The sequence below is a fragment of the Plecotus auritus genome, assembly GCF_963455305.1.
Source record: "Plecotus auritus genome assembly, chromosome: 7".
Classification (NCBI taxonomy): domain Eukaryota; kingdom Metazoa; phylum Chordata; class Mammalia; order Chiroptera; family Vespertilionidae; genus Plecotus; species Plecotus auritus.
In genome coordinates this window covers 135,487,779-135,500,344 of record NC_137774.1, presented here as the reverse complement: position 1 = coordinate 135,500,344, position 12,566 = coordinate 135,487,779, and the positions used below count along the sequence as shown (strand labels likewise).

The window sequence follows — 12,566 nt, the reverse complement described above, 5'->3', positions numbered from 1 at the left end:
TATTCAACTGGCTGTGGTCTCTGTAGCCACAGGCAACTGGTTTGGGAGAAGTGTAAGGTGAAAGAAGATCTTGCACTATGGAAGGAAATTGGGTTTCCTTTTGTGAGGAATATTGTAAGTTGCAAGGTTTTTAAGGCTGTGCCATAAACGTACTACTTCTCTGGAAGGTGTGAAAGTAGCAGCTAAAGCTCTTTCCTCCTTAGCACCACCCGCAGACCGCGTATTGGCTGAGTTACCTGTAGGTTTATTAGCAGAGGTTAATAATTCAGTGTGGTGAAGTGTAGAGAGGATGTTTTGAGTCCACTCTCTTTGTATTTTCCCGATATTCACCCTCAGACTGGAGGAAGAGGTTTTCCTCCTTAGCAAGGCGGCCTGGCCTGCTCCTGTTCCTAACTCCGCACCCCACTTCCTGCCTGGCTTGTGTTACTGAAGACTTGGTCTGCACTCAGCATCACTTGCTCCCAACTCTCCTCTCCTTAGGCTCTTGCCATGTCAGCTTCAGCTCCATTACCAAAACTGTGGCTGGTTCTCTGCATCAATGAGTATCTCTTCCTCCACCCTCTCAGTGTGGGGATTGCCATTGACATTAAGTCACTCCTGTCTCTGTTCTCTCTCAAGTAAGCTCATCCGCTTGTTGAAGAAATCGCTCTCAGCTTCGTAACAGGCCCTCTGATGCCGCTCCGGATCCCTTCATCTCGGTCCCACCGGCCTTGCTGTCCACCACATCAGAAGGGCGTTCATCTCTATCCTGCCCTTCTCCACGTGTGCCCCTTGCTGACTTCCTTTGGAAGGACTGCCACACTGCTTCGGAATGCTTTCTGTGTCCCCTGTACCCTGTCCATCACTGCATTCTGCTGCCTTTTCTTGCCAGGCTTACATCTGTCCACCTGCCTCTAGTCTCATCACTCTTGCCTCAGCCCTGCCCCACCTGACCTGGCCTCAGGACTCCTGCAGCACCTTCCTCAGGTCTCTGTGCTTCCTGTCACTCTCCAAGCCAACCCTTCTCAAAGCTGGAGGTTGCAAAGTTCATCTTTAGCTATAGATCTGGTGTCATTTCACCGGAAACCTCCCCGATTCCCTACTGCCTACTGGGTTAAGTACAGATCCTTTTCTTATCTTTTAAAGGCCTCCAGGATATGGACTCTGCCTCACTATGTTTTTGGCTGGCCCTGGACTCACACCCCCATGCTGTATGCAGCCCAACGTGCAAGGCTTCCCCACGTTTTTCACCAAATCCTGCTGACTACATCCTGCTCCCCATTCTGCCTTTAACATGACTCTGTCCCTCCAGCACTTCCTCACTTGCTGTCTCTTTTTTAAATTTTCTTTCCAACTGAGCGTGTACCTCTCCTATAGAATTTATTCCATTGTACTATGCATATTCATTATTTGTGTTCTTGATTTTATTAGACTGAATCAAATGAAATTGCCTATATTTAACTGGTTTTGATATCCAAAAATGGCAATATCAAGGGGTCCAACACAATGTTTACATTAGAAAATTGGGCCTTTGCAGAAACTCACAGGGTCTGTTCATCTTTGTAGTCCTTGCTGGGCATTTCTAACCATAGTGCCCTGCACAAAGCAGGCGCTCATAAATGCTGCTATTGCGTTCAAATGGATGTTAGTGAATGGTTTTTATCGCTCCTTGCATTTCTGTTTTTGAATATCGAGCTTTGGAAACATTTAGCCTCGGGAATCAGTGAAGACTTTGTTTTGCAGAATAACTGTATTTCAGAAGAAGAAAGAGATGCGTATGAAGAACTGCTGACACAAGCAGAAATCCAAGGCAATATCAATAAAGTCAACAGTAAGTAATGGATTCTACAAAGGAAATGGATACTTCTATAAGATATGAATATACCTTGTCAGAGTCTCAGCAAAACTCTCAATTTGTACCCTTGTAAAACTGCCCTTACATTATGAAAAATCTGCTAAATGTCAATGTTGCTCTTAATTAAGGTATATCATCTGACAGTTTCCTATGGAGCATTTTTTTTTTTTTTTTTTGTGATCTGGCCCCCAGTCCATGCAGAGTAGCTCAAGGTGTTTCATCGTAGGTACAGTGTATGTCATATTTTGAACTTATCCCTGATTGGTATAATACTGGTGGTTATTTAGTAAAATAGTATGACTTAAAGACTGTTATTCCTTGCCCATGATTGTGATGGCATTCGATTGGAACTATAAAAGTGTTATTGACAGCTCTACTCTTTATTACTTCCCAATTATTAGTCTACAGTTTGTAAGAATTCTTTTCTTACAGCTTGTGTAGCTTTTGTGCAAGTGAGTGAACTTGACCAATGAAATTGCACAGTGACAGGTTTACATCCATGTCCCTGAGACTCTGTGGAGTTGTACAGCTCGTTCTTCTTGTTACTCGGTTCAGTTGTATGACTGTAAAGAACAGAAAACACGGGTAACAAGCATATGCAAGTTTAGATACATTAATCTCTTTATTAGTATTTTCCTCTTTCTAATAAAATTTATTTTTACTTGAAGCAGTAAGGAATTGTATTTGACATTTATTTCCCGTAGGTTAACCTAAATAATCCATATGTATTACAAAAATGAATACATGAAAGACCATTTAGCCCACTTAATAAATCATGTGAAATGTCTGCCAAATTTAAATTTGGAGTATTTACTAATCACAACAGTCCTAAACCTTTTCCTTGATTTAACATCCTCTATGAGCTTTGGAGGTTCTTTATCGCTCTTAACACCTTCAAAACAATGCAGACATACCTGTAGACATAACCCAGGAGTTTGCTCCTACGCTGCTGGTAGAGACTTCAAACAGTACTTAAAGAGGCCCTGAGAACCCTGATGTAAATATGTAGGAGTTAACAGCTGAGTAGGTTTGAGAAGTTATCTCAAACATACACTACTAAGAGCTCTAGAGTAACCTTTTTTTAAGGGAATACCTTAACCGTTTTGAATGTGTATTTCTATTATTAAATATTGAGCATGTTGGTGATGATACATGAAGCACAATTTTAAGTTTCTCTTTCTGCTCTGTTTAAAAGCTGACAATGTCATTATGCTTGACATAAGTGAATTACAGGAAGAAATTAATATTGCCAGTAAGACATCTGAGGTCCATAAGCTTAGTTCCCATAACCGTTCGCCATCCTTTATTTTGAAATGTTTATATCCACTAACATCGATTTATTTTTCATGTTAAATAAAATGCCTTATGTAAATGTTTTAATACTTTACTCCATGACAAATTTATACTTATTTTCCCCCATTTTTAAATAAAAGGCCTGAGATGATTTGTACTGATGTATAACCAGCTGAAATTATGAAGGACATTGCAATGTTTGGTGGTTTTAAAGGTGCAGAACATAGTTATTCTAAGTTCTTTTATCTCTTCCCATCTGAAAATGTATAGTCCAGTAGAACTAAAAGTAGTCTTGGAAAAACACTCAAAAGCATGTTTTAGTCCATGACATGACAATGAGACAATTATATGCTTTAAAATATGTACGTTTATAGCTACTTGACAAGCTTTTCCCCAGCCATTGAGGTTATTATATTAAAATGTTAAGGTGTCCACATTCATAGCAGCCATAGTTATGGCATAAGTGACAGCTTTGATGGTAGTGCCACCAGCCCTGTTGTCAGCTTTGTTTGAACTACAATTATTTAACTTTTGGGTTTGGCACATGCATTCCATTCATTCCATGACCTATTCTTTTAAGGTCAGAGCTGGAAATTTTGTTAAATGCACAGTGTAAAAGAGTGGTTAAGCTTACTTTATTTTCTTTTTAGAAGAAATTATGCATTAAGAGCGTTTTAAGGATGTGATTTTTCTGGTAATATTTTACCCTCCAGTTGTGTAAATTCATCTAATAGAGTTTTCACAGGTGATGCAGGATCCCATCCAAAGTAATCAGAGTCACAGTGGAAAGGTCTCGGATAACTTTAACGGAACAGCAGAAATCACAACCAACCACTGGCCTTCCTTTCTGGAATTCTTTCATTTGTCATAGTAATTTAAGAATAGAAACAAGTGTTTGGGTTCTTAGGATCCTTTAGAATAAGTGAACGTTTTCTGGGAGTGTGGCAGGAAAGATGGCAGTCGTTGTAAGTATTTCCTGCTTTTCAGTGATGTCTTTTAGTTGAAAGGTTATTAAGGGTAGCTCCTTGAAATGTAGTTAGAGAAGATAAATGGGTATCTGTTAGAAAGAGTTAGAATAATCTTAGTCGTGTATTAGGAAGACAGACTAACCCTTGAAAAGCTCTAGAAATGTATGGGTCTGTGTTTTTTCTGCTACCCTGAAGCCTTCTTTACAGGGCAAAATCCTGCCTGTCCTGTCTGATTTGCTGCTGCCTGGTGGCAGAGTTCACTACTCATTCAGCAATTCCGTTTCTGTTTGCTGAAAATGATGCTGAATCTACTGTTTCAAGCACCCTCAGTTTGGTCACTAAAATTCAGGTCTTGTAATCTGAACATTGCAGCTGGTAGAGACATCATAAAACTTACAATTCAGGCAGATCATGTCCACCAAGGCATTTCTGTGATCAGGGCCTTTTTATTTAGGTTAACTGATACTAGCACAGACTTATTCAACCACATGGATTTTGATTGTAATATTTTAAAAACTGAATTATTTTTTCTTAAGAATCACAATTCAGCTCGGCCAGAGTGGCTCAGCTGCTTGAGTGTCATCTTGTGCACCGAAAAGTTGTTGCTTCAATTCCTGGTCAGGGCACATACCTGGGTTACAGGTTGGGGCATGTACAGAAGGCAACTGACCGATGTATCTCTCTCTCTCTCTCTCTCTCTCTCTCTCTCTCTCTCTCTCTCTTTCTCTATTTCTCTCTCCCTCCTTTCCTCCCTCCCTCCATCTTTTCCTCTCTCTAAGCCTTGGGTGAGGCTTTAAAAATAAAGAACCATAATTCATAGAACATGCAGTGGAGGGAGAAGAGGCTGTTCTGAGAACTAATACCATCAGTCTAAAGCAGCAGTGTGTCCGAGTGCTGTGTGTTTTCCATGGTTCTGACTCAGAGGAAGCAGTAGGGCAAGGCTTCCCATAGCTTCAGTCTCCCCAGGGAGGCTGAACACATAAAGAGCATTAAAGAGCAATGCCTGCAGCATCTATGTGGCCCAGCTCCTAATACTGTGTGGATTCCCAAGGTGCAAAATCCTCAGGGCCTAGATACAGGGGTGGGCAAACTTTTTGACTCGAGGGCCACAATGGGTTCTTAAACTGGACCGGAGGGCCGGAACAAAAGCATGGATGGAGTGTTTGTGTGAACTAATATAAATTCAAAGTAAAGGAGCGGAGGGGAGAACAAGAGAACCCTCCGCTCTTTTGGCTCCGCGGGCCGGATAGAACAGCCGAACGGGCCGGATCCGGCCTGCGGGCCATAGTTTGCTCACGGCTAGTAGAACCATGTGAAGGCTTTACGGAAGAGGTGCGCCCACCAAGGAGGAATTTTGTAAGGAAGTCATGCTAGGCAGGAATGCCATCTAACTCCAGGTCCGTCCGTGCTGACATTCTCTTAGAATTGGACCAACTTCCAGTCACTCAGCTACCGTTTCCAAGGTTTTGGACCAACTTCCAGTCACTCAGCTACCGTTTCCAAGGTTTTGCTTGTCCTCCAATTGCAGCTTCTCCGAGTTCATGGACAGTTACTCCTTAGGTTCTAATCCTTGGACGGCTGGGCTGGATGGGTCAGGCCACAGTGGGAAAGTGGGCATTCTAACGCATGTGACTCCCACCCTCAGGGCTGGCTGCAGTGGACCACATCAATGCTGTCATCCGGGAAGGTGACCCCGAGAGCACGCTGCTCGCACTGGAGAGACCGGAGGCCCAGCTGCCTGCTGTTTATCCCTTTGCAGCTGCGATGTATCAGAACGAACTTTCCAACCTTCAGAAACAGAACGCCATGGTGAGTCAGAGGAGACTGCAGTTACAGAGATGTTCAGTATGAGTCCAAGCCACGAGGAAGGCTATTTAGGAGGTTAACAGGGATGTAGAGTCTTTAACTTGTTCCAGTTCTCCGTCTTGTAGGCCTCCCGGTACCAATTTCATGGCTGTCTTCTCCTTTAACCTGCTTTTCATCCACATCACGAATCTAAGACCGTAGTTAGGAAGTGCAGACAGAGCTCTACACAAATACGCATTGAAAATGGGTGTTTCTTATTCGCTGTGATTTTTTAAAGTTGTTTGGATCATTTTTAAACTATACTGCATGTTTAAATGTTCTTTTTTTATATTTATCTTTATTGTTGAAAGTATTACAGATGTCCCCTTAGATTCGTTGTTGTTGTTGTTTTTCCCGTTGACCCCCTCTACCCTGCACCTGCCCCTCCCAGGCCTTCACCACATTATTGTCTGTGTCCATGGGCTGTGCATATCTATAATAATAAAAGCATAATATGCAAATCGACCAAACGACCGAACAGCAAGACAACTATTCGGACAACCTTCCGGACAACCTTCCGGATGACCACGCTATGACACGCACTGGTGCCAGGCCAGCCAAGGCGGGTGCAATGTGATTGGTCGGGGGTCCGGGGGCCCTGTGATCACTCCACAGAGGGAGGCCCAGGCTACCCTCTGCCTGGCGATTGATTGGAGCCCCGGCCAGGTGAGCAGGGCCTCCCTGTGCGGGGTGATGGATCTGGGGGCCCCACGATCAATCACCCCACAGAGGGAGGCCCAGGCCAGCCAAGAGATGGTACCCCATGCCTGTCGCCTGCAGAGGGAGGTGACCGGTGGCGAGGGAGGGGTGACAGCGCCTCACAGATGGCAAGCAGTGGCAGTGGCAGGGTTGGGGCCAGCTGCCAGCAGCCGGGGGAAGGAAAGCCCCAATAGGCCCTGATCACTGGCCAGGCCTAGGGACCCTACCCAAGGGGTCCCGGATTGCAAGAGGGCCCAGGCTGGGCTGAGGGACAACCCCCCACCCCCTGGCATGCATTTCGTGCACCGGGCCTCTAGTATGCATATAAGTTCCCTGGTTTATCAATCCCTACATCCCCCCTTGCCTTCCCTATGAATTTCATCAATTTGTTCCATGCTTCTATGTCTCTGAAATGTTATGTTTTTTTTTAATAGAAAAATAAGCTCAAAATTAGCATTTCTAGAAATCTATGATCAGAACATTAGCACCATGGCTTTAATTTTTGTAAATTTATGCTCCTTATTATGTGAATAGTATTAAACAGTAATATTCACATAAAGTTAGAGTAATTAAGAGCATGTGTACTACAAATTCATCCAAACAATGGAACAGAATGAGAAGTACTGGAACAGAGCCAAGAATTTAATATATGAGAGAGCTAGTATTTTAAAAGGTGGGGAAAGGAATGAAACCCTTAACAAATATCTCACTATTTGGAAAACAAACATTACCTTACTACACATATCAGAATAAATTTTCAATATAAAAGGTTAAATGTAAAAAAAAAAAAAAAGTTATTTTACATTAAAATTCTAAGGAAACATAAAAGGACATTGGCTCTTAAAAGTTAGAAACAGTACTGACCTGCCAAAAAAATGTGGGAGGGGAGCAAAAGCATAAAAAGGCAGTTCACAAAATATCTAATATTCATAATGACAAACACAAAAAAGAAATGTTCAAACTCAACCAGAAGTAACTAAATGTAAATTAAATCAAAATACAGTTATTTTTAGAAATCAGATTGGTAGAGAGTGGTGAGATGTAACCTAGTGTAGGCACAGATTTGGGGCAGCAGGCACCTCCTACACAGCTGATAGGAGCATGAGTGGTGCAGCCTTTCTGCAGGGTGATCTGAATGGTGAGTCTCGAAGGCTCTTGCCCATTTTCCTGACAATTACATTCCTAGGAAAAGAATGTGAATCAAAGGTTTGTAGCCACGAGGCTGTTTCATAGCATTGCCTCTAATATTGAAAAGCAGGAAACAATTGACATGTTTAATATTAAGTGGAAAAATTAGATTAAAATATATAGCATTATCTTGTGTGTTTTTTTGTAATTAGAAAAATAGTAAGTTTGTTTCAAAACACTTCTGTAGCCCTGGCTGGTGTTACTCAATGGCTAGAGTGTTGGCCTGTGCACTGAAGGGTCAAGGGTTCAATTGCTGGTCAAGGGCATGTATCTATCTGGGTTGCAGGTTTGATCCCCAGCCCCAGTCAGAGTATGTGCAGGAGACAACCAGTTGGCTCCCATATCGATGTTTATCTCTCTCTCTCTCTCTCTCTTTTTTTCTCTATCCCTCCCCCCACATCTCCTCCCTCCCTCCCTTTCCCTCTCTCTTAAAAATATAAAATCAATGGAAAAAATATCCTCGCATGAGGATTAACAAAACATCAACAACAAAAACACCTTTGTAAATGTTTGCATGAATTAAAAATAAATAGAAGAGCATATACTAAAGGACTGGGGTGGTATGACTTGTTTTCTTATTCTTGCTTATTAAGACTTCCTATGTTTTCTAAATAGAAGGATTCTATTTTTTAATATAAATTTTTTAAAATACATTTTTTTGTTGATTTCCGAGAGAGGAAGGGAAGGAGAGAGATAGGAACATCAATGATGAGAGAGAATCATTGATCAGCTGCCTCCTGCAGGCCCCCTACTGGGATCAAGCCTAAAACCTAGGCATGACCGCAACCTGGGCATGTGCCCCGACCAGAATCGAACCATGACCTCCTGGTTCATAGGTCGATGTTAAACCACTGAGCCACACCAGCTGGGCAAAAGATGCTATTTTATAATAAAAGAAAAATAGGTTATTTCCTCAAATTGCATTAATATTTCCTCCTACTTCTCTAGCTTTGAAGCCCAAGGCTACTGGAACTCTACCACAGTCATTCATCCCCATTTGGTCAATAGTTAACTAATGACTATTTCTTTATCTTTCCTTATCATTTTTGTTGTGTACCACTTTAGATTTTTGTGTGTAGTTCACTTGAAAGGGTAAAAGAGGTGAATCTCAAATGATTCCATTCTACCCTTTACTTATAATCTTGTACTTTCCCTCTGTGTTAAACTTGTAGTTAATATCAGATATTTGGATAAAATTTAGTTACATGTTTCCCATAATAACATCTTCCCATTTGCTTTGGAAGGGAAAATTATGCTTTGTTACTCTAAAATCATTTTGCTGCAAGATTTCTGTGGATATTCAGAAATACTATCTAATAAAAGAGAAACATGCAAATTGACCGTACCTCCGCTATGCCCACAAGCCACACCCACCAGCCAATCAGGAGCAAGTGTGCAAATTAACCCAACCAAGATGGTGGTGGCCACGGAGCTGGAGCGAGCAGGAGGCTTGGGTTGCCCCCAGCAATGGAAGAAGCCACGCTTCCCGCCGGCCCTGGCTGGCCCTGGCCTCTGCTCAAGGCTACAAAGTTTCAATTATAGAAGATAAATAAATCCCAGATACCTGCTTCCAGCCTGCCCTGGCCTCCGCTCAAGGAGGCGCTGGGAAAAAAAAAAAAGGAGGGGCTGGGAGCTTGGGTCACTGGGGGCTGTGGCCAGCTTGCAAACAGCCATCAGCCCCTCACCCAGGCTGGCCAGGCACCCCAGCAGGACCCCCACCCTGATCCGGGACACCCTTCAGGGCCAACCAGCCGGCCCCCACCCATGCACCAGGCCTGTATCTATACTAATAAAAGGGTAATATACTAATTAGACTGGGAGACCTTCCAGGAGACCTTCCGGACATTCTTCTGGACAGAGCCATGGTGGCGGGGCTGAGGTAGAGGCGGTTAGAGGCCAAGAGGGGAGGGCAGTTGTGGGTGATCAGGCCAGAATGGGATGGCAGTTGTGGGTGATCAGGCTGGTGGGGGGCAGGGCTGTTGGGGGTAAGCAGACCAGCAGGGGGCCCAGTTGGGGGCGAGCAGGCCATCAGTGGGGGGCAGTTTGGAGTGAACAGGCCAGCAGGGGGGGAGTAGGAGGTGAGCAGGCCGGCAGGGGAGGCAGTTGGGGGCGAGCACACTGGCACGGGGGGCAGTTGGGGGTGATCAGGCTGGCGGGGGGGGGCATTTTGGGGCAAGCAGGCTGGCAGCAGGGAGCAGTTGAGGGCAAGCAGGCTGGCAGGCAGGCAGGCAGGTGAGCGGTTAGGAGCCAGCAGTCCCAGATTGCGAGAGGGTTGTCCGACTGCCAGTTTAGGCCTGATCCCTGTAAACCGGCAGTAGGACATCCTTTGAGGGGTTCCAGATTGGAGAGGGTGCAGGCCGGGCTGAGGAACACCACCACCCCCATGCACGAATTTCGTGCACCAGGCCACTAGTCTATAATATAAATATTACATACATATAATATCCTAGATATAAAGATATATATCAGATTTTTTTATTAATTCATTTTCATGCTTCCTTTGTATTCCTTCAATATATGGAAGAAATAACCTTTAGGAAGTTAGACCAAATTAGTATAAAGTGGTTAAATAGAAGAGAAATTTGAAGAGGAAAAGTGTTCTAAAATCTAACATGTACTTTTTAAATAAGCCAAATTCAGATTTATAAATCTGGAGATTCTTATTTATTTTGCCAAAAGGTAAACTTCACATTTCTTTAAACATCTAGACCTTATAGTACATTTAAAAATTTTTACCTAATTATAAATATGCGACTAACTTTTTGAAACTAGAATCAATATTCTTACCTTAAATATTTTTATTTAGTTTTCTGGGGCTATAACTTTTAGGTGAAATTGTGTCCTCTTTTCCTTACCCTGAATTCAAACTGAAAATCATTAGTTATCCTAAAATCTTACCTCACACTGTCCGACAGTGACAACACTATCTAATGCTTGGCTTAATTATTTGATGAGACTAAGCCTGTGAGCAGCCAATAGAGCTGGGAGTAGGAATCAGCTATGGAAGTGCAGATGTTTTCGGAATCATAAATGTTGGTTGTAATGAACTCAGTTGCCAAAAACACCTAAGAAAATCCCAGAAGCCAATTTACTTATTCTTTAAAGTTAATGAAGAATAGGTGACCAATGAGCTCTTTTTCTCCTGGGTTGTCAAATCCTTGACTTTTCATCATTTTTTGAAATGTGCATTCTAAACCCCCATCACATCCACAAGGTGTGTGGACTTACTGCCATGTGTTTCCCAACAGAACTACTTGGCCCACGAGGAGCTCTTGATTGCGGTGGAAATGCTGTCTGCTGTTGCTTTACTAAACCAGGCCTTGGACAGCAAGGACCTTGTATCTGTGCAGAATCAACTTAGAAGCCCAGCAATAGGCTTCAACAATCTGGACGAGACGTATGTTGAACGGTAAGATGTTTTCCAAAACACTTCTCAATGCAGAAATGTATGTTTGGCAGATATCACAAATAAAGGGTTTGTTACTTATTGAAGAAATCCATATACCCATGCTCATTTTCTTGAAAGTTAGTTAACTACTTTGTTTTAAGAGTGTAATATTATAGTTCTGTCTGTACATTATTCCTTTTAGTGAAGCAGAGGTCTAAAAATGATCATCCTATGGCAATTGCTGACTGATTTTGTCATTAGCAAAGATTATTTGATAGGCTAAAAATGCAAGAAATGTTGAAAACATACCTTCCCCATACCTTCCTTTGGGCTTCTTTGGGAGATGACAATATGTAGAAAAGTGGGAAGGAACCTTAATAATCATCCTCTTTATGTTGCTGATGAGAAAACTGAATCTGGATTTATCAACCCAAAATTTGGCAATTGGGCCCCCCTCATTTTTCTGGTGGTTAAACCAAAGGAATGCTGAGACCACAGTGGACCATGGCAGTGGGTAACAATCTCAGTTTAGTATTTTTCATTTCATGTTCCTTAAATATGGCACTAGATAATACAATCGATAGTATTATAAAAACTAGAGCAAATCCAGAGAGAAAATTAAGGGGCTGGAATAAGGAGCCCAATGAAAGATTCAGGCAGACAAAAGCCCAAATAAAAAACGGAGTGATTTTCCATCCTTGTGACCACCAGAGGGAGATGTCTGCTTAGATCTTGACAAAACTCTTCAGCTATTGTTTCTGGAAGTGCTCAAATAGAAAGGCTGAGTAACTTTCCTGAGTCAATATAGTTGTACAGGAAAAAAAAATTATTTTTAACTTGGTGTTTGACCACTTGTCTATGTAGAGAATGGCCCAAAATTAGGAAGACACTGGATTTTCCTTGTTTTTAGTCTTTTTGGAGAAACTGATGCTCTTACACTGCCTAAATTTGGCCACCTGGTTCATTATGCCTCAGAGTCTCTTTCCAAGGTAATTTATTTCTACTCTTTCTACTGTGTATGTTAATGACACCACCCTCTCCTCCAAGCTTAGAAACCTCAAGGTCAGCTTGAGTTTTCCCCTGCCCTCTGCCAGGCAGCCTCCTGCCGTAAACAGCCCACTCACTTCTCTCCCTGTCAGTATCCAGTCTGTGTGCAATACCTCTGCAAAGTGTCTCCGTTTCCCAGCGACCTCCTCATTTTCACTTTTGCTTCTAAATATAATAACCTCCAGATAGGTATTCCTAGATCTTTTCTGTCCTCATTCTTACCTAACCAGGCTTTGCTCTGCTCTCTCTTACTAGTCTACGTCCATGAATATTTCCATGCTTCTCCCCACCCTGCTAATGTCAC

The 12,566-nt window shown here is 42.6% G+C and overlaps 1 protein-coding gene across 2 annotated transcripts in view; it reads left to right on the top strand.

Annotated features, from left to right (window-relative positions):
- The window catches only part of IQGAP2 (IQ motif containing GTPase activating protein 2), a 285,446-nt gene that overhangs the window by 177,502 nt on the left and 95,378 nt on the right, over window positions 1-12,566 (top strand). For both annotated transcript variants that reach the window (XM_080680284.1, XM_080680285.1), the window contains exons 9-11: window positions 1,723-1,810; window positions 5,741-5,904; window positions 11,076-11,236. In XM_080680284.1, the coding sequence (XP_080536410.1) occupies window positions 1,723-1,810; window positions 5,741-5,904; window positions 11,076-11,236 (413 nt within the window). The remainder of the gene's footprint in view (window positions 1-1,722; window positions 1,811-5,740; window positions 5,905-11,075; window positions 11,237-12,566) is intronic.